The sequence below is a fragment of the Pseudorasbora parva genome, chromosome 23 (assembly GCF_024679245.1).
Source record: "Pseudorasbora parva isolate DD20220531a chromosome 23, ASM2467924v1, whole genome shotgun sequence".
Taxonomy (NCBI): Eukaryota; Metazoa; Chordata; class Actinopteri; order Cypriniformes; family Gobionidae; genus Pseudorasbora; species Pseudorasbora parva.
Window position 1 is genome coordinate 20,423,622 of NC_090194.1, and position 22,365 is coordinate 20,445,986.

The following is a 22,365-nucleotide window of genomic DNA, read 5'->3' on the forward strand; positions in this document are numbered from 1 at the left end:
AGTATCAAATTAGGACCCTATTATACTGTTTATAAACTGCCCGGACAAAACAAAAGTCGCTGATTGTATTCAAATAGGCTTAAGAGTCTATTATTGGCCCACTGGCAAACCCTAATGGATAGTGTGTGTAGCTTTTTATTTCTTAAATAACTATGTAGGTCATATTCCAAGGCCATATTCCAGGATGACAATGTGAAATTCATTCGGCTTAATTTGTGAAAGAATAGTTGGAAGGGAGCATTAAGTATCATTTTCATAGTTCAATTGAGTCCAGACCTTAAATTCAATGAAAGTCTTTGGGATGTGCTGGAGGAGACTTTACAGAGTGCTGGACTCTTGCATTGTCAACGCAAGATTTTGAGCAAAAATGTATGCACCTATTGATGGAAATAAATATTTCAGTGAAAAGGTACATACATTTTTTATTAGAAAACAAAAACAAATGATGGTTAAATTGATGTTTAGATTATTAGGATTTGAAGAACAAACATATAACTTGCTGGAAACATAATAATCACCACAATAATGATCCAATCATTGACTCTTAAGCTTATTTAAATCCAAATAGCAGTTTTTGTTTAGTTCTTTTGGGGGGGGGGGGGGGGGGGGGTTAAACAAGTTATTGTTTAGTAAAGTTATTGCTATTCGATACTTCAACAGTTTCCTTTATTAATAATAACAACAGTAAACAATAAGCTTAAAACATGTTTAAATGTTACAATTAAAAGTTTAACCATATGCATACCATATAAAAAGTTCATAGCTGTAAAATCGTATGAAAAATAGCCTGTTAGGACTCAGGAATTTTATCAAACAGTGATTATTCAGTGTTCTCATGATTTAAATGAATCCAAATTATCCATGAAAAGCTGAACAGTATTACAATTTTCAATTGGTCACTTATTTCAGGCAGATTTCCATCAGTTTCTACTGTCAGAGGGATTCTGTGGCCTCTGGGTCATGAGAGGAGATGGGCTCCGTTTTCTCTGCGGAGGAATGGCTGGAAGAACTTGAATGTTACGTAAAGGTTCTCCTGTCAATGGTGTCGGGAAGGAGCTGATCGACTGGCTTTGGGGGATGCCGGAACGGTGCAGTTTGGATGCAAACGGATGTGGAAGTACAGACAGACTCGCTCCTAGAGAGGATTTGGACTTCTTCACTCCCTGGGATACCTGGTCAGGTGGTAAGGAAACTGTGGATGACATGAAACTGGGTTTGTTCCACTGAAGATATAAACAATGCTCATGTTCAGCAAAAATACCAGGAGTGTATCATATTTATATATGTTAATATGTCAAAATATGTTTGTCATGCAGGGAAGATCGGGACGTGTTTAACACATTTAGTTTAAACTTCAACAAATTTGAACAATTTTAATAATAAACATATAGACAGCAAAATAGCAAATACCTGGTAAATATGGAACAAACATAATCAACACAGGCTAATTAGTCGCTGCAAATGTAGCCCAATATATTTTCTTCTGTGCAATCTTTCTGGGTCTAAATAAAGTAGCCATTTAAGCCGGATGCACACTGTGCGATTTGGGCCACGATTTGGCCGTCTGAGACAAATTTAGCAAATCCTAAAAGATTCCTCTGATCCTAGGCTAAAATCTGACGTCTTTGGTCGTTACTTTGACATGTTCACCGGCAGCCGATTAATGAGCGCTGTGATCAAATTTTACCTCAGACGAAATTCTGGGAGTGTCAGAAGATTTTGGCACACTGATTTGGTGCAGTGTGACTTCTCCTACAATGACAGTCAAATATCTCAGTTTTTCAAGACAAACTATGACCAAAACGAGAGCTAGAGATTTCTTTGTAGCCAGCATTTCAGTCCCGCGTGTAATTTCACTGTCACCTAACGCGACATTCATTGATGATATAAAACTCAGGACGAGTTTTCTTGTGCGTGTCCGTTTGTAGCGCGCCTTCACTATCGTACAGTCTGACATTAATTCCAACTGAGATCTTACAGTGTGACGCTTACATCAGGGATCATGTTCGTACAGTCTGACAAGGGACATTCGCAAAGGATTTTGAAAAATCGCACAGTGTGCAGGACCCATTAGTAAGAACAGGGTAGTATTATGATGATATTTTTATTTATGTAGTTTTATGTATCCTAAAAACATTTAGATGAAAAACTTGTGTGGATGTTATTTATCAAATTAAACAATATAACCTGCTATTTCAGACTACAGCATTTATATCATAAACTCATAAACATGATTGCTAATCAGACTCAGATATTCAGTGGTTTTTGTCTTAGTTTCATTTTCCTGGACTTTTAGTTTGTTTTTCTTCAGTCACGTTTGCTTTCTTCTAGTTTCCAGCCTGAGTTTGTAACTATGGTTACTGATATGATTAGTCATTTGGTTCAGCTGTTCAGCATTTATTATTCTTTTATGCCTGAGTATTTATGTGCCTGTGTTTTCAGTTCCCTTTGTTGGTTGTTGTTAATGCATGTCCTGAGTTTGGTTATGTTTGCTTTCATTATATTAAAGCTTATTTTGTATCCATCTTTATTTTTACGGAAACCAGCCTACATCAACGTTTAGACCAGGGGTGGCCAAAGTCCGTCCTGGAGGGCCACTGTCCTGCAGAGTTTAGCTCCAGCTTCCCTCAACATACCTGCTAAAGTTTCTAGTATGCCTAATAAGACCTTAATTAGCTGGTACAGGTGTGTTTAATTGGGGTTGAAGCTAAACTCTGCAGGACAGTGGCCCTCCAGGAGCAGGACTGGACAATCTTGGTTTAGACAATGTGACAGAACAACCAATCTCAAACAAAAGATGGATTATAGAGCAAGATTTACCACTTTAGCCCAGGAAGGTCTTCCTTTATTGGACTTTACTCTTCAGTTTATAGCCAGCTCACTGTATGAGACTTTAAAGTCTCTCTTCTGGATCGGGGTCATCTATCACTTAGCATCAATTAGCTGGAAGGAGGCCATCATCAGGTGTCTGGAGAGCGTCTACACCTGTTCCAGACCACAACTAGACACAGAGCCCAACCCACAACCGGGTAGACTGGGAAGATTTCGCCCGAGCCCCACCCACCGCAAGTGAGCATCTTATGACAACAGCGTCTAACCGGAACCTTCGTTTGTGCCTTCATCACAGCTGGGTCAGTTCAGCAAAATGACTGTATCATCGCCCTGTATAGACATTGAAATACCATCATTGATTCCCTCCAGCCTCCCCATCCCACCTCCGCTACAAAGCTCATACAGTCCTTCAGCCCTGCCTCTGCTGGTTTCCTGCAGCCCTTCATCTTCCCCTTTGACGCCTTGTGGCATTGTTAAGCCTTGGGTCATGCAGTCACCTGCATTGGCCAAGTGTTGGAATCCTCGGCTCTGCATCCGGCCAATGATCCCTTCATGCCACCTCGGCCCATCAACCTGATGGCTTCGCCTTGGCTCCTCCCACCCTCAGCTCCACCAGAGACCCTTGGCCTAACGGCTTCACTGGGTTCCCTCTGTCTTACTGCTCCACCTGGTTCCCTTGTCCCTCTGGCAACACTCTGGTCAGTCATCACCCAGCTTAAGCGGGCCTGTCCTTCCCACCAGCTCCACCTCTGTCTCTGGGCACTCTGGTTTCACCTCGGACCCTCATCACCACGGCTCAACCTAGGTCTCCAACCACTTGGTCTCATCCGCTCTCTTGTCTGCTCCCTGGGCTCCACTTCGATTGGCTCTATCTCCGTTGGTCATGCCCCGGATGTCGCCATCATAGCTCCTCCCTTCATCTCCTCCATGGCTTCTTGATGGACATATCCATTGTCTGCTCTGTCTGCTCTCACCAGTCCTTAACCTGCTCCTCATCCACCTTCTAAAACAGAGGTCTTCAACCCTACTCCTGGGGACCCACTCTCCTGCAGAATTTAGTCCAACCCTAATCAAAGACAGGTGAAGCTAATCAAGATTTTCAGAATCACTTGTTGAAAATACACAGGCAGGTGAGCTGAAGCAGGTTGGAAATAAACTTTGCAGGACAGTGTGTCCCCAGGAGCAGGGTTGAAGGCCGCTGTCCTAAATCCTTGTTTAGGGTGCGAGGCTGCACGTAACAAAAATGATGTCACCACGGAGTGGGCGGTAGTGCGCGTTGAGTGCACGAAACCCCATTTTGCATGGCGGTTGTTGTAACTTTTCACTAGGCTTCGCATCCAAAGATACAAAAAGTGTACTAAAATAAATATTGTCACCTATGTACATTCTTCTACTTCTCACTGATGTTTCCTGATGGTTTATAGAACAATTATGTAGAGTCGCCCTCTGTCGTTTCAAAGAATTGTACAACGGCAAGCGCGTCAAGTATAAACGTCTCATCCGTTTGAGGAGGAGTGTGCACAGTCAGCGGAGGCTCGTGCTCTGGAGCCAGGCGAAATTATGAACAAGGCTAAAGCCCTCCCTCATCACTTCTGTTAAGGCCTTCTGGGAGGGGATGTTATGTCACAGATAATCAGTCCTTTTCTTGGTTTCATTTTCAAGGACTTTTAGTATCTTTTCCTTCAATCGCATTCCTTTCCTTTGTTCCAGTGTCCTGTCTGAGTTGTCACTATGGTTACTGTATGCTTAGTCATTCTGTTCAGCTGTTTGTCATTTATCCTTGTTTGCCAGAGTATTTATCTGCCTGTATTTAGTTCCCTTTGGCGGTTGTTGGTTCGCTTTCATTTTAATAAAGTTTATTTTGTATTCATCTTCATTGTCTGGTCGTCTACCTACACCAACACTTGGGACTATGTGACAAACCAGATATTTTACTACCAAACACATTTTTACTTTCTTCAAAATTGTTTGTCACAAATCTAAAAAAAATTACACACATACTTTTATGTCTATCTATATTTCTGAACAAACTAATTAAAAAAATAATTTTCTTTAGCATCATGACCAAGGTATTGCATTACAAAGAGTCATATGAACCATGAAAATATATAAGGACACAAGCGTTAGACTTACATCTGTGAGTGCAGTGGTCACGGATGGGAGCAAGACTGTTACGTGTGAGAGCAGTTTCTCTAACCCTCAGAGGTAAAAGATGATTTTGAGCTGTTTAGAGAAAACACACAAAAACTGCAGGAATTCTGCAAGTATACATTTTATAGATGAATTCACTAATGTGTGAGTGTTCTTCAATCAGGGACACTTGACTACAAAGCACTAAACAATGCACTTTTAGTACATGAAAGCATACTTTATCATATTGATTCAGGATTCGGATTGTATGCCAAACTGCTGAAATCACGTGACATTAGCGATCCAAATCCTGAATCGATATGCTGATTAATAAACATTCAAATCTTTTTTTTTAAATCAGCCCATCACTATATGAGTCGTTTCTTTCGTTGTTTTTTCGTCACTTCATAAAATGATTGTAAAGCCACTGTAGTCAGATGGGCTTTGGTAACGATATCTTTAGTGCCTTTTATGGGTCTTGAGAGAGGAAATGACATTGGAAATGAAAGCCTTTCTGAGGCCCCGTCCACACAGAGATGTGTTTAGCTGTATACTGTATTTTGTATATAGCTGTGTTTTGTACAGTATCAGCGTTTCGTCCACACAGATCCAGCGTTTTGGAAGCATGAAACCAGGTCCCAGAATGGATAAATCTGAAACCGACAATCTTACGTTTTCATGTGTACAACCAATCCCTATATTTTGCGAAACGGTGATGTCATCACACTACGTCCAGCACGGTGAAAGAGTTAAGTGAGGCAACTACGGGCACTGGGCATGCGCACATCAATATCGCATCATTTAATTTGTAATTTGCATTATTGTAAGGGTAGGTTTAGGGTTGGGGTAGGTGTAGACATTGATAAAACACATCAGTTAAGTAGCAAATGTATTTATTGTTATTTTATCATGAGATTTTGCCTCATTTCCTACCACTGCCTTCTAGCCACAACTCTTTTTCTTCATTTTTAGTGTATTTCTGTGGCAGAATTACAGCGCCACACACTTGCCTGGCATATATACTACATCGTTTCGGTGATTCAATGTCACCTTTGACTTGGCTTGCTCAGTTGGGGGACAGTTGCTCAGTTATTAAACTAAATATACAAATAAAATTAATTAATTAGGTCTTATTTAATTCTATAAACTATAATATTGATCTGCCAATATTGTTGCAATATGATAAATTAAAATTTTAATATAGCATAATAAGGACACTTTAAAGAGTAAATATATTCACCTAATTGAAGAATCATCTATATGCCAACATGGAATATCTTACCTTGGTCATTTCTCTGTATGTATGGTGAGTGATTTGAGCACAGCACATCTAAAGGGCTTGAAGTTCCATGCAGTAGCTTGTCAAGCAGCCCTTCAGATGGAGTTGAGATCCATGCTTTGTGAGTCAGTATCTGACTGGATTCAGTCTTCCATGCATGTCCAAAAGCTTTTTGGTCTTTACTTTTACCATCAAACAGATCATGCTCGCTCTTGCTTTTTTGCGACCTGTGCGCTAAATGTCCAACCACATGACCTCCACTGGTCCTGTGGGCCAAAGTCTGAGAGTTTGCCAGCAAAGACTTACCTAGAGTGATTGGAGGAAGACTCTGTGTGCGTATGGGTGGGAGACTTAGGAAGTCTTTGCTGGATGTGTCCTCAATGAGGTGGGCTTTCTCAGAGTCATTATTTCGTTTTCTGACAGTAGAGCTGTTTTCACTCTCATCTCTGCTTAATGGTTCCACAACACAGTCAAACATAGTAATGATGTCGTCCACCTCAGACGTCTCTTCTTTGAGCTGACATTCTTGACTTAGGTCTATCTGCTGAGAAGGATGCAGTTCTTTCTTCTTCTTGCAGAAGATGTGATTTAGCATGCGAAATTTCCCCTCCTTGCGCATAGAAGAGTCACTGTTTTGAGCATACAGTGGCCTGCTTGACTCAGACCTGTGAAAAATATGGTCATCTTTAGTTTAGTTTATAAATACTTTATGCGAACTCTTCTTTAAATGTTACATCTGAATGATACAAGAACAAAGTATGGTTTGCAGTGTGTGTGTGTGTGTGTGTGTGTGTGTGTGTGTGTGTGTGTGTGTGTGTGTGTGTGTGTGTGTGTGTGTGTGTGTGTGTGTGTGTGTGTGTGTGTCCTGGTAATCCCTACGTTATGGGGACAAAATATCCCCACAAAGATGGCAATATCCCAAATCCTTGTCCTTGTGGGGACATTTTTAGGTCCCCATGAGGAAAACATCTTATAAATCACACAGAAGGAGTTTTTTTGAGAAAGTAAAAATGCAGAATGTTTCCTGGGATGGGTAGGTTTAGGGGCAGGGGCAGTGTAGGGGGATAGGATGCACAGTTTGTACAGTATGAAATCCATTACGTCTATGGAAAGTCCCCATAAAACATGGAAACACGACTGTGTGTGTGTGTGTGTGTGTGTGTGTGTGTGTGTGTGTGTGTGTGTGTGTGTGTGTGTGTGTGTGTGTGTGTGTGTGTGTGTGTGTGTGTGTGTGTGTGTGTGTGTATGGCCATACTTGGCCTTCGCATGTCACATTCACTTGTATATTTCTTATTTTATGCTACATATTTCATGAGAAATAAACAAACAAAAAGTGTTGACAAAATTGTTGGATGCACTGTATCATTACTGAGAAAGAAGCATTTAAAACATAGCCTAGAAATCTAGACGCACCCTAGCGGAAGCAAATCTAATCTGCAGCGAGTGTCATCTAGCAACTCTCAATACACTTCTGAGCTGTAAACGCCAAACTCTGGTCGGGCCAATCACATTGTGTATAGAGTTGGTGGGCAAGGCTTAACAGAATGATGGCAGAGCCCATATGGAAAAGTCTTGCTAAAAACATATGTGTTTCTTATATGTTCCAACAGAAAACTATAAGGATCATATATGCTGCAAAAACCACATATACAAATTGTACAATATTCATGTATTTTCAGTCATATATGTCCTACACTGTAAAAAAAATATATGCTGGATTGTGTTAAATACAACCCCTGCAAATCAGTGAGATTTTACTTTAGTAAATTAATTAGCAAGTAAAACGAATAAAAATGGGTAACCCTAACACAAAGAAAATATTTCCTTATATATGTGAATGATAAATATATTAAATTATTTAACTGCATATTAAAAATATACAGGATAAATATATTACAATATTTAATAATACATGAGGAATTGCTGCTTTCAATTAGAAAATTATGTGACAATATATTTACTTATATATCATAATGTATGTCATTTTATTTGATGTGCATGTGATGATATACCCAAAAATATATTGAACAAAATAATATATATTACAAAATAAAAGGAACTGTAGTCCGTTACTGAGAAAGTGCTATTATATTACAGTTACTTATGAAAATGTTAACAATTACAAAGGGTTTTATATATATATATATATATATATATATATATATATATATATATATATATATATATATATATATATATATATATATATATATATATATACACACACATACAGTTAACAATAACACAAGTCAAGCACACTGGCATGTTCCTACATATTTAGCAAAGAGCTGTAACTGCTGAAAAGTGCACCGACATTATTGTTAATAAAAGTAACAGTTTTACAGTTTTTTTTAAATTGAGCAAAACACATGAAATAACAATTAATTTTAACATTTAACCTCCTTTAAATCAGAAGTAAAGCATGATGGGAAGTAGAAATTTGTTGTAACTCATTCTGTAAAAGTGTTTATGTGTGTACATGCATTCACATTAATATGGGAAATTCAATATACAGTAAGGCTACACAATAAAGGATACAACTTAATGGATATTACATGTAATACTATTTATATCTTAATTACTAAATATTGTATGTGTTAAAATGTAGCCATATTTTATAAATAAAGTCAATATGCATACATTGCAGTAGCTATATTAAAAAAAGGCTTTAGTTTCCTTTATTCCTTTATATTTCCTTTAATATAGGCTATTTTGCATATAATTGCAGTATATTCCCATATATTTGTTTCGTAATGTTCTACCCATACAAACTATTTGTTAACAGCAATATCAACAATATTAAAAAAAATAATAATTAAACACTCACTCTAAGCGTTAGGCTTAGACGATGAAGATATCTGTAACAAAAATAGCCTTAGTTCTGTCATCGCAAACTGCGCATGCGTCAACGCGCCGCGGCCAGGAGGAAATCAATCGCGGGTTCTTGTTGTCTCCGTGTCCGTGATATGATTGCCTCCCAGCGGGACCGCGAAGTGTCGAGCTCCAGGTAAGATTTGTGTTTGTCATGTCGTTCTCAATGCAAATGTTAACTTATTTAATCGCAAGATTTGCTAAAAGATTAGTAAATTGTTCGTTTCTGTTATCATGTCGGTGCCACCGTAGTGTTAGGTAACGTTAAGCCTAATTATGCTGCGCGCACGTGCAAAAATTAAATTACAAGTATTTAATGTGCAAAAACAAGTGAAAAATGCTTATATTTGTATTAAAGTTATTAAACTATATGATTGGTCTCCTCATTTGTTAGTCCCTTTGAATAAAAACGTCTGCTAAATGATCAAATGTAAAACACAACTATTCTAGTTGTTTAACTGTCATTTGGTAACTAAGTTAAACCCTAAAGCTCATGGTTTGCATAGATAACGTTATACAACGATTGTGTGTGACACAGTGAAAGCTGTGTGACACTGACAAAAAGCAAAGGTTAGAATAAATGTAATGTGATTTGTTTACCGGTATGTTCCTGTTGTCATCATTAATAGTCTATTTTGTGCCAATTCACTTTAAAAGAGTTAATGTTTTAGTGAACTTGAGTTTCACTAAAACATTAACTCTTTTAAAGTGAATTGCTGTAATGTAGTTAAAATATAGCTAAAATATAAACTTCTATAATTTGCATTCATGTAACTGCAACATATATGAATCTAAATGATGTACAATATTACAATTTTGTAATAGAAAGTTAGTAACTGTATAAGAATATATTGTTATACTGGAAAAAACATTATAATGAAACGTGTTTCTAATATTCATGTATGTAAATGGGGTGGTCAAGAAGATTTTCTTTTTCTTCCACAGAAAGATCTTCATGAAAACATTTGAAGACCACGCAAGAAGAACAGGTTCAGCCACAGACTGTTTCATCCCATGAGGACGGCTTCAGTTCTGAAGGGGAAGTGTTGAAGAAGTTTATGTAATCTGAGTTGTAAGACTTGAACTAATGTTAACAAATGAGACTTTAATGTAGTGTATTAACTAACATGAACTAACAATGAGCAATACATTATTACAGTATTTATTAAACTTTGTCAATTTTTAACGTTTAGTTCACCCAAAAATGTATGTTGTTAAAATGACTCTCATGTCGTTCCAAACCCACAAGACGTTCATTTATTTTCAGAACACAACAAATAAAGCTTTAATATGTGTACTATAATTACTATGTGAAATAAGTTAATATAGTAATTGATATAGATACTGCTATAGATATCCATATTTATAACCTTATTGACTAAAATAACAAGCTCATGGCAGACGACTTGCGACCAGAGAGTGACCTGAGTGATGCGATGTAGGAGTAGCGAAAGCTTCAACGTCTCTCTGGGCAACAAAATCAAGCGCTTCTCTTATATCGAATCCTCTTTAAATTCAAATTCGTGACCAGTGTTTTGTTTTCCTCTATTCTCTGCATATCCGCATTCATCAATACATCATGCTTCAGGTCAGAGGTCACTCTTTTGGCGTAAGTAGACACGCACTGTTGACTGCCGGAAGATAGATATTTTAGTCTAAAGTCAAAAATATGGATATTTTTCTAATAAAAAATGCATAGCTTCTCTTCAGAAGGCCTTTATTAAAAGATTTTTTAAAATGTCCTGATAATTTACTCACCCCCATGTCATCCAAGATGTTCATGTCTTTCTTTCTTCAGTCGAAAAGAAATTCAGTTTTTTGAAGAAAATATTCCAGGATTTTTCATCATATAATGGTTTTTAGTTGCAACCAAAATACTGAAGGTCCAACTCAATGCAGTTCCACCTCCGTGTTTACAAAGCACTTATGTGAAGACTAATACAAATGCCCTCTAGCAAATAAAAAATAATATAAAACAACAATATTGGAGGATTTTTATGTCCAATATTGGATTTTTATTTTATTTTATGAGGTGTTTTTGCTAAAGGGCGTTTGTATTGGTCTTCACATGAGCGCTTTGTAAACACGAGGGCGGGACTTCTGCCTACGTCTATGTGACCATTTACACGTGATTAACTCATCCTTGGCACCTCGCAGAGCTGAGCAAGTTGAACAATTAAGGTTGAAAAGTATATTCATTTTTTTAAATGACTGATCGTTTGACTAAATAAGACCCTATTCCTCATCTGAGATCACGCAGAGGCTATGAAGCCCTTTGAAACGGCGTTGATCTGGACCTTCAACATTTTGGTTGCAACTGAAAAGCATTATATGATGAACAATCCTGGAATGTTTTCTTCAAGAAACTTAATTTCTTTTCCACTGAAGAAATAAAGACATGAACATCTTGGATGAGATGGGGGTGAGTAAACTATCAGTCAATTTTCATTTTGGGGTGAACTAATCCGTTCATTATCTTTGATTGATGGCCATGTCACTGTGTTCAGTGTATTTTGTTGTTTTTTGGGTTTTGTTTTTTTCCTGAGCAAAGTTCAGTTTGCTATCAAGTTGGAATTGTAAATTACTCATGTGGAGTATAATTTGATTATTTTATTTTGTGTTGAAATAAAAGTGTTTCCATCACAAATTTGTGTATGTCATTGATTGAAATTATATATGGTTAGTATATGCAGAGATGTAATATTGACTGAAATCATGTATGATTTTTATATGTAGTTTATATGTATATTATATAAACTTGAAGAGCTAACACACCATTTCCCTATTAAAAAAATATGAAATCTGTATAAAAACCATATAAACAAATGACACAAAATATAAATAAATCCTATATGACTAGCATATGATTCAGTATAAGAACTTTATATGATTTGTATATGAATATCATGTATTTTCTACTAATAGCATATACCATTGCATACAGTTTACATGTAAAACTCATATAAGATTTTTGCAGGATTCATACATGACCCAAAAGTTTTCTGTGTGTTTTTTAGTATGAAATGGGCCATAAACGGTCTGATTTTGTGTATGACATATATGGGACTTACATTAAACATATAAGATAATTCTGACTGATTTAAGTAAGGAACATATATGGTCGCATATATAAACCATATAGGTTTTTTTCATATGGGAGTTGCGCTTGCGTGCTTCTAGTAAACACAGAAACTGGCGAACGGCGGCCTTCCGAATCAGCTTTGACCGTGACTCTGGAAGACTTGGAGTTAAGCTTTTCTCTGAGAAAAGAACAAAGAACGGCACTGAAGTCATTCTTAAGAAGGGAAGATGTGTTCGGAGTTTTGCCGACCGGATACTGTGAAAGATTCATCTTTCAACATGCTCTGCTTTACCTTCGTTGCTCTGGTTGGTTGTAGCGATATCCAATTGCGTGCACGCCGTGCAGAGGGAGTTTGAAAGACAACCGTTTATCCTGCCCCTCGGATTGAGCCCTGTCAATGGTGAGTTTCCTGACCAAACATCTTGATGTGGGTCTGGCTTGTCAGGCTATTTAAAACATGCTTGAAGTCACATTTTTGTTCCATCCTCCACCTATCTACTAATCACAAAGTCAGTAGTGTTTCAGCATCCGGGTTGCCAGATTTGCTCTAGTTACCACAGCTGCAGCTACAAACGTTCCTGCTGGATCCTGCTGCCTATCTGGCAACCTCTAGTCAAGGGGAAGGGAGAGAGGGGATACACCACTCTACAGTTATTTGAAAGTGATTGCAGTACCAGTTTTGGACACAATCTTACATACACTTCCTTTAACATTCACATGACTGCCAGCAATTGTCCAGCAAATCATTGTCCAGAGCATAACACTGCCTCCACCAACCTGCCTGGCTTCTTCGCATAGTGAATCTGCCATCTCTTCCCAATTCTCTAATGGTCCAGTTCTGATGCCCATGTGGCCATTGTAGATGCTTTTGGTAGAGGACGGGGTCAACATCAGCACTCTGACCGGTCTGCATCCCACAGGTGTCTCACAGGTCACTGCTTAGGTGAGTCTGACAAATGGCAACCACACTGAGGAACTGGTATTCTATGTGTTGGGCTGCTCATTCACGTTTATAGTTGAAGGCCATCATAGGCTATTCCTCCATAACCACCACATTAACTAGGAACATTTTTAGTCAACAATTTGCCATGGTGAAGTATCTTTATCAGCCTCAGGTGGCCAGCATTATCCATCTCTCCTGTTCTCTGGTGGGGTTGGATTTCTTTTTGTGAAGAAAAAGGGTGGCTCCTCGTAGCCCTGCACCAATTATTGGGGACTCAATGACATTGGAGGACTCTTAAGTCATCAAATTCCTTCATGAAACTGCACCTCCACAATGCTTATGATCTGGTCTTGATTAGGGAGGCCAAAGATTGGAATATGGCATTTAACACCTCCACAGTGGATTCTTAGAGTTAGGCCGGTTTTCCTCCAGATGTTTCCAGAGGGTGGTAAGGTCACCAATGCCCCAACTTCTCCCACTGCATGTCCCTCTCAGAACAGAAATGCAGTGTAGGTACCAGGTAGTTTTTGGCTGGCTCCGGGTGAGTGCCACCACTAGTTGGAAGGGTCTGTGGTCCCTTGGGATCCCTACATATATGTACCGAACCGTTTTGGAACAGGACTTCCGGTATGGTCCATTTGCGTACCGAACTGTACCAATGCAATCTTTAACAGTTAACAGTAGGCTTGTTTTATAATTGGAACATACTTTAATCTGAGTTCCCACTCTTTAGGTGCATCAGTTCAAGTGTCATCTGTGGTGAGGACCAATCACAGGAACATCAAATACATCAGGTAAGTCAAAAGACTAAATTAGAGGCAGGATCAATGGGTACTTTTCTTTGTCTTATCGTCCGTATTACAAAAATACCATTCCAGATGCTCTCTTACACTTCCCGAAAACGTTTTGCCTTATGGCGGGAGTCGTCATTCATCCCATTCCACCCAGTATTGGTGCCTACTTTCGCTCTCCTGCTATGCCCGGTATTCAGAATGGTTATGACACACTGCCATTCTCTTGATGTGACACTCGCCTTTGGATTGGTTGCCTAAATGTACTATTTGCCTGGTTCACGACCCTCGGTTATTTCTCAGAATCCCATTCCTCTTTGTCAACTGCCTGATGTGTTTCTGTCTCTGCAGCTGGGTATCTGCCTTCTGTGCACTTTTTTCAAACTTTTTGATAAACTTTTGGGGGGACTCTACTACAGTTGCACTTATTAATGCTAATGAGTGGTTGCCAGTTATTGACGCTAAGCGGGCATTGCTTCTTTAAAAAAGTCACAGATATGTCAATATGTACTCAGCAAATATTTTTTTCAACAAAATGACAAACCTGTTTTCTGTGGACAGGAGTTTGATGCATGCAGTATGACCACAGTACATGGCGTAGGTGAGAGGCGTGTTTTCATTAATATCTCGAGGGTTGGGCTCCACTCCCAGCTCCAACAATGCCTGCACACAGTCATCTTTACCGGCTGCAGCGGCCCAGTGAAGAGGGGTCCTGACAGAAAAACAGATATTATGTTGTATAATAATAAAAAATATGGTTGGGCTCATGATTAAAGGGGGGGTGAAATGCTGTTTCATGCATACTGATCTTTTTACACTGTTAAAGACATGGAATCCCATACTAAACATGGACAAAGTTTCAAAAGTTAAGGTGGACGTTTGATGGGAGTATTTCTTTGTCAAAAATACTACTTCCGGTTAGTCATAAGTTTCGGCAAGTTTTTTGCGATCATGCGTCCCCATTGACGTTAGTGGGGGCGGAATTTCCTTGTATGGGCCTTACGGACAATTCTACCGGAAGCGTGTGAGAGAGAGAGAGGGAGAGAGAGAGAGGGAGAGAGCGAAAGCAACAGGCTATGCCCATCAAAGCGCTCGTAGGCTGCGCTGCACAGGTAATGTGCACAATTAACAATGACATCAAAAAGTGCGTTTTTGGTTGCCAGACCAAGACAGTCCTGCACAGATTCCCCCAAAACCCCGCGGTAAGGCAACAGTGGATGTAATTTGCTTTTCCGGATCAGCAACTGAGTTGCGCGAATGTTTATATCTGTTCGCTGCATTTCGGTGCCGACTGTTTCATAAACATGGCCCAGCATGACGCCGGATTTTCCAATAGCCTAATGCTGAAGGATGGAGCAGTCCCAACGTTAGAACCGCGGGCGGTGAGTTAGACTGCTTCAAATGTCTGTGTCTATGCTCATCAAGTAGCCCAAACATGATCACGTATAGTTACTATATATATTACTATATATAGAAATTGATCAATGGAGCATGCGATGTGTAGTGCGTGTACATTTGTTTAGCTGGCCACTATATGTGTAACTTTATGTTTGTGTATTGTAAAAGCACTCAACAATACACAAAGAGGGGGGAAATATGTTGAACTAAATAAGCACGCTTCTTCATTCAAATGCGCTACTATTCCGTGTCTATCTATGTAAACACTAACTTAACCTGTCTACACAAACCACGCGTAAACACACAAACACACGTGCACAACTGCACTTCCCACATGTACACCTTCAAAGACAAAAATACGACGATATAATTCAAGTATAAATATGTAAATAACATAAGCCGCTAAGCATATTATATAGTTAGTGTATATCGTACCACATAGAGACGTCCTGCTCTAGTCGTTTTTGCTGCTGCTCCTGTTCAACTGCAGCCTCTGGGTCTGATTCCGGATCATAGATGTATGGCTGTATCTGATTAAAAGCCATATTTTTATTTTGAATAAAGTTTTTTCCCCGCTGTTAGGGATGACAGCTTTACGACGCACTCGACGCACTCAACACAATAGCAGCAGCGAGCACACGTCATTATTTAGCTCCGCTCACACGACACGCCCCCACCCGCTCGTCTTTTTTCGGAAAGACTCGGAACAGCGCATCTTTCTAATATAATTATAAAAAAAATAAAGACTTTTCGGAGATATGCAGGATGCAATGCTACTCTATAGGTACTCAAGATTGACATGACACTGACTGAAACTGAGTGTTTCACCCCCCCCTTTAACAATATGACATCATCATAAATAAGCACACTCAGGAACTGCCAGTTATCCATCAGCAATGTGCTCTAAATGTGAAGTATACTTTAAGTAAAAAGGTGTGTTCATACATAAAAATGCTCTATTTTAGGTTCATACTAAAGGGGTCCAATTATTAGCTTTCTTTAGTGTAAAATGTTGCTGTTTGAGCATGAAAAAGGTCTACAAAGTTCTAAAGTCCCTCTAAAGGGAGTTATTCTCTATATAGTGTTTTATTAACAAAGTTCGGGAGAGCACATTCAAATGATCTATCCAAAAAACTCGTCATCAGCAGTTACCACAATATATCCTATCAGGATGAGAGGAAGTCTATATACTGTATATTTGTGTGTTGTGAAGGGGCATGAAATGTCACTCCCTTTAACATAACCGTGTGTGTGTCAGCACACTACTAACTAACTCAGGACTAGTTAGTAGTTAGTTAGTTAGGAGTAGGAGTTAGTTAGTAGTGTGTTGACACTTGCTGTCTGTTATGGTAAGAGGCGTAACGTTCCCAAACATGCCTGAGGCACTTGACCAATCAAAACACACAGGTCCAGCCAACTAATCAGAGCACATTGTGCTTTTCAGAAGGAGTGGCTGGCAAGAAGAAGACTGGGAAAAGAGGAGCTGCAACAATGGAGAATATTTGGGGAAAATAATAATGTGTTTTTTTTTGACAAAATCAAGACTTTTAAAAGGGGCATAATATGTCCCCTTTAAGAATTTTGACATTTTAAGGAAATTTCTGCTACGGTGGTATGGTGATACTAGAGTTCTGCCCCATAAATAAAATAAAAATGCCCTAATAAAAATGACATATTGTCCTCCAAACCCATGGCAAAAATTCTCTGTTAAACTTTTACTAGCAAAACCAAGTTTTGTCTTAGTTGTCCCTCTGGTAAACAAAAAAAGCACTTCATATGAACTCCACTCACATATTACACAACATGTTTACTGTACCGTTCATCCACGTCCAAAGCTTGCAAGTTGGTCTCAGGAATTCGAGATAGCTCATATATGATGTCACTGAAACCTGCAGCGGCTGCAATGTGAACGCAGGTCTTCCCATTCTCGTCATCATAATTGATCACAGAGGAGCCCAGATTATGGTCAAGAATGAGGGAACACATTAACTGGCTGCCACTCTGCCACATAGTTAAAAAACAATGAGACATATAAATTAATAATCAACTTGAAATTAGGGGTGGGCGATAAACCAGTAGACACGATTGACCGATGGAAATTTGTCAACCGGTTTCGGACTATCGTCTCTATCGCGGTTATGCTCATGTGACTTCCCCATGCTGTGCCACCACAAAAGCTAATTATTTGAATGCATTTTTAAGACATGTATTTTAAAAACAAGTGATTTTAAACTGCTGACTCATATCGGTATATGCATGCATGCGTTGTCTTAGAGACTGTTTCTTAGCTTTCTTTCTTAGCTTTGAGAGACGCGTATAAATGAAGCCTAGAACTGAGCTGTTTTTGGCAGAATTATTGGGCTTGAACGTCAAATACGTGTATGTCTTAAGTGAACATAAACAGTTAAGAAAGAAAGTGCATGTCTATTTGAAGGCTATATTAGATCAGTGCATTCAGTCTTAAAGTGACAGCAGCCTAATAAACCTGCTGCTGTCTGTCATTTAATTTTATTCTCACTGCTCTTGACTGAATCACTTTTCTAGCTTTAATAAGTATAAATGTATATTAAATTTACACAGTGAAGACTATGCTGTGTTTTTGTACATTGATTGCTTTATACAATTTATGTAGTATTTCATATTTATAGTGCTTGCAGTTTTTCAGGAAGGTCTAATTAATTTGTTCTATTTGTAGTCTTTGTTCTATTTTAGTTTTTTTTTTTTTTTTGCCCTATTAGTTTCTCCCTAGTTTCTTTGATCATATTTTTATTCTTTGCTCTAATTTTATCTGACTGTTTACTGAGCTTGACAGTTTTGGGTATTTATGTTAAATAATCATATCATATCACCCACCCCTACTTGCAATGTACATATATAAAACATCTTTCACAATTATTTTTTAAGAAATAAATAATATTACATTTCATGATGAATCATGACATTTGTCTACCTTACTAGGAAATTAAATGTATATATTAGAGTATGAATTAGTGAGCTATACTATACCAATACAATATAACACTACTGTAATAACACTTAAGAATTGTGTATTTGTTTATGATTTGTACCTGCACAGCCCAGTGAAGCGCTGTTTTAAAATCTTTGTCCACAAGTGTCGGGTCAGCTCCTTTCTGCAGCAGGGCCTGCACATGCTCTGGTCGGTTATGGAAACAAGCCCAGTGAAGAGCTGTCATTCCCTACCAAAGCACAATCAGAGGGTTACACGGGTTGCATAAGTGCTCGTGGCTGTTACTTTATAGCAGCAAATGGCGCATCAGATGACAATAAAAAATGTCCCTGCACAACGCAAATATACAACAAACCTACTGTTATCTAAAGGCGAAAAAGGAGAGCGCAGCACGATACAATAACCATGCTTTTTACAAATAGATGAAAGTGTATAAAAATGTATAAGCATGACCACAAATAGAACATGCATTGCATTTTTGTATGAAACCCGTTATATATATACGGTTCACACTCGACGCAGAAGTATAAATTAGGCTTAAAACAGTACAGATAATTACAGTTAATTACTTTTTATATTATAGTATTTTACATATGCTAGTATTACATAGGTTAGTCTGCATATCAAAAACAAGTGTACTTCTTTGAAGAACGACAAAAGATATTAAAACAAAACTTTTTTTTTACAGTGCGTGTGCTAAATTGCCAGCGTTGGAAACAAATTTAATCTATTGGACACGTTTGATACTGTGCCTAAACACAATCTTATTGAAAGCTAATTTTTTGAGATATCAACCACAAATTTAGATTTAGATGTCTGGCTTTAATTTTCTCTGGGTTTTAGAGTAAAACATGTTTTGGAAAATTATAGTTCATATAAAATTTGAAAATAGTTTTTTTGTATAATAATGTTTTCATAACAATAAACTTCATGGTAATGATTTAATAAGAAATAACTTTTTTTACATTTCAATTTTTTTTACTTTTTTGGCCATGTGTCCTATTTAAAAAGGCACCAAACGTAAAGCCCAAAGTACTTTGCTGTCTGCAATTCAAAATGGTCCACGTATTCAAAATGTGACGTAATTTCCGTAAATCCACGGTTTGTGGATATTCAGACAACGGCCCACGTAAAGAAAAAAAAAGAAAAAAAAACAACAGCGCATGTGCGAATGACTTAAGTGCTTGAAAAGTCCAACAGACAGTGCGGACACAACAAATGCAGCTTTCCGTGACTCACCTCATTGTCTTGATGATTGATTTCACACAGTGTTGACTGCTGCAGCAAAACAGCCATGAGCCTTAAACAAACATATACAGCATGTTTATTGTTCTATACATGCTGCATACACATATTTTAATTTCACAATTGAACGTGAACCATATAATCAATGAGGGAAAAAATTAAGCGGTTGATTTGTTATTTGGATAGTGGTTGGGAGGGGTTGGAATATAAAAGGGATTGTGAGATCAGCTAAAATCAAGCATTAATTTCAGAGGCAGAGCACATTATTGTCATGATGCATGCAGTTTAATATCCAAAAAGACAATGTGTGACACAGGAAGAACGATAAAGATACTTTTAATGAACACCAAGACCAATAAACACAACACATTAAACACTGACAACACAGTACAATGAATTGAGGAAAGATGATGGATTAAATAAACAATAAATGATAATCGATGGAACAGGGAACAGGTGTGAACTAATCAGAAACCATGACAACCAAACAATCAAGAACTCAGGCAAAAATAATGGAAGTGAAAAAAATGAACCTAAACACAACATGATCATGACAATAATTGTTTAAAATTCTTTTTTATTATTAGAGTTATTAATTACTCACCCACATGTCGTTCCAATCCTGTAAGACCTTTGCTCATATTCGAAACACAAATGAAGATTACTATCCAGAAAGGTAGTAAAAAAAAAAAAAAGTTAAAATCATACATGTGACTCCAGTGGTTCAACCTTAATTTTATGTAGCATCGAGAATTTATTCAACAAGACACGACTTTATTCAACAATTTCTTCATGTTTGTGTCAGTCTCCAAACGCTGATAATGTAGTAAATACAGTCCAGTGCTTCAGACTTATGGCCAATGTACTCTGCGTGGGAGACTGACACAGATGAGAAGAAAATGTTGAACAAAGTTGTTCATTTTGTTTGCTTTTGCGCACAAAAAGTATTCTCGTCGCTTCATAAAAATAAGGTTGATCCACTGGAGTCACATGGACGATTTTAACATTGTCTTTCTTACCTTTCTGGGCCTTGAAATTGTAAAATAAATTTCTGTTTATGGAGGGGTCAGAGATGGTTTGGAATTCATGTTCCGAAGATGAACGGAGGACTTACGGGGTTGGAACGACATGAGGGTACGTAATTAATGACAGAATTTTATTTTTTGGTGAACTAACTCTTTAGCATATCTTATCTTGTCTTAATGTAGACATTCTCAGTCCATGTTTTAGTCCAGTCTAACTTTTACTGTCCATGTTACAGAAAAAGTTGATGGATTTTCTTAACAAGAAAATCATTTAAAAAAAATTGATTTTAAGTGTAAAAAAATCAACACTTTTGGTAGGATGAGATTTCCTTTGCACCTGTTTTCTAATTACCATCTCTTCATCTTGTCATATGCACAGCAAGTGTTCTGCTAAATGGACAGTGAGAAGGAGGAAGTTCCAGTAAAATGCATCTATTGTTGTTCACACAAATTAATGGCTGACATTGGTTGAATTCCAGGAACCCACTGATGAAGCCAACTGACTAAACAAGACTAAATAACACGTGGAACATAATTCGGCAATTATTTTATTAAAAAACAACAAAGAGTGGGAGATGTAATGTTTTTTGTTTACAGTAATTTTACTGTACTAATCGCTACTTCTTGTTAATAACTAATTTTATTTTCCTTGTTACCTGAAGTCAGTTTCAGCAGTAGCAGCATGAATTGGCAAGCGTCCGTTCTTATCGGGAATGTTTTGTTTTGCCCCATTGCGAAGCAAACACACACAGCCTTCCAGCCAACCCTGCAAAAGATAAACCGAATTACAGTAAAAGTAATTTAAAATAAACAAGCATTTAATTCAGTCAATGAAATGAAGGTCACTGCAACTTTCTGCATGACCTAACCCTCCTAACCTTCCTAACCCTCATAAACATGCTGTAGAATCACAATCCACTAACAGTCCCCATAAACAAGGCAGAAATTATCCTTTTTAAATTATGTTCAACTTTCTTTAGTGTGTTATGTTGCTGTTTGAGAATGAAAAAGCTCTGCTCTTAACTCCCTGAAACGCCTCCATTGTAGTCTTAAGTTTTCTTCCAGGTACGAACACATCACAGGCCCTGTCCTAAATGGCACACTTCATGCACTTACGGTCTTGTGGACATACAATAGCCATTGGGTGCATGTGATCATGAGGTCCACAAGGTTGTAGAGTGTCCCATTTGTCATTTTAGGTATCAGAAGGGTGCTCACGAATGCCCAGTTTGCAGAGCCCGCTAGCAGACAAGACTTCTACCTGACAGTCAAAGCTGCATTAAGTCACGAAAGTGTGGACAAAAGTGCTAAGGGTGCCATTAGTGACAATATTCTTAATTTAAATAATTCCCGACCTAAGCCATATGCAGAATAAAGGGGTGGGACTTAGTTGAGTTTGTAGTGTGTTGAAACCAAGCAGCGGCCTCCCCCAGTTTCTGTTGAAGCCAATACAGAAGTGACTTAAACTGCAATTCATCGACTGACCACTAGGGACAGGCTCCAGAAGGGAGCAGAATCTCATTGAGCCCTATGTTAAAATTTCCAAATTTACAGAAGAAAAAAACAAGTTTACAGCCTGGAACCAATTGTGGTTTTGGTCTATACGGCTAATTTTGCCCTTCATGACAACTGTGAGGGGGTGTATTTTTTTATTACTCATTCGTTTACATTATGTAAAGCCTTAAAGTTCTGCATAATTAAGGGCGTGGTCACTTTAAGTGACAGGCGGATAGCCATTTATCCACTGTCTGTTAGTCATTGCGTCACCTAAGCCCCGCCCACATCCTCCCCCTTTGCCCAT

At 38.1% G+C, this 22,365-nt stretch overlaps 1 protein-coding gene across 1 annotated transcript in view; it reads right to left on the reverse strand.

The window, feature by feature from the left end:
• Positions 1–649: 649 nt before the first annotated feature.
• Positions 650–22,365, reverse strand: part of ankrd55 (ankyrin repeat domain 55) — a 30,981-nt gene continuing 9,265 nt past the window's right edge. Inside the window, exons 4-11 of the mRNA XM_067433723.1 lie at positions 21,221–21,330; positions 19,534–19,594; positions 18,395–18,523; positions 17,143–17,327; positions 14,473–14,640; positions 6,245–6,906; positions 4,966–5,055; positions 650–1,192 (exon numbers count right to left, since the gene is read on the reverse strand). Of these exons, the coding sequence (XP_067289824.1) occupies positions 921–1,192; positions 4,966–5,055; positions 6,245–6,906; positions 14,473–14,640; positions 17,143–17,327; positions 18,395–18,523; positions 19,534–19,594; positions 21,221–21,330 (1,677 nt within the window). The 3' untranslated portion in view covers positions 650–920. The remainder of the gene's footprint in view (positions 1,193–4,965; positions 5,056–6,244; positions 6,907–14,472; positions 14,641–17,142; positions 17,328–18,394; positions 18,524–19,533; positions 19,595–21,220; positions 21,331–22,365) is intronic.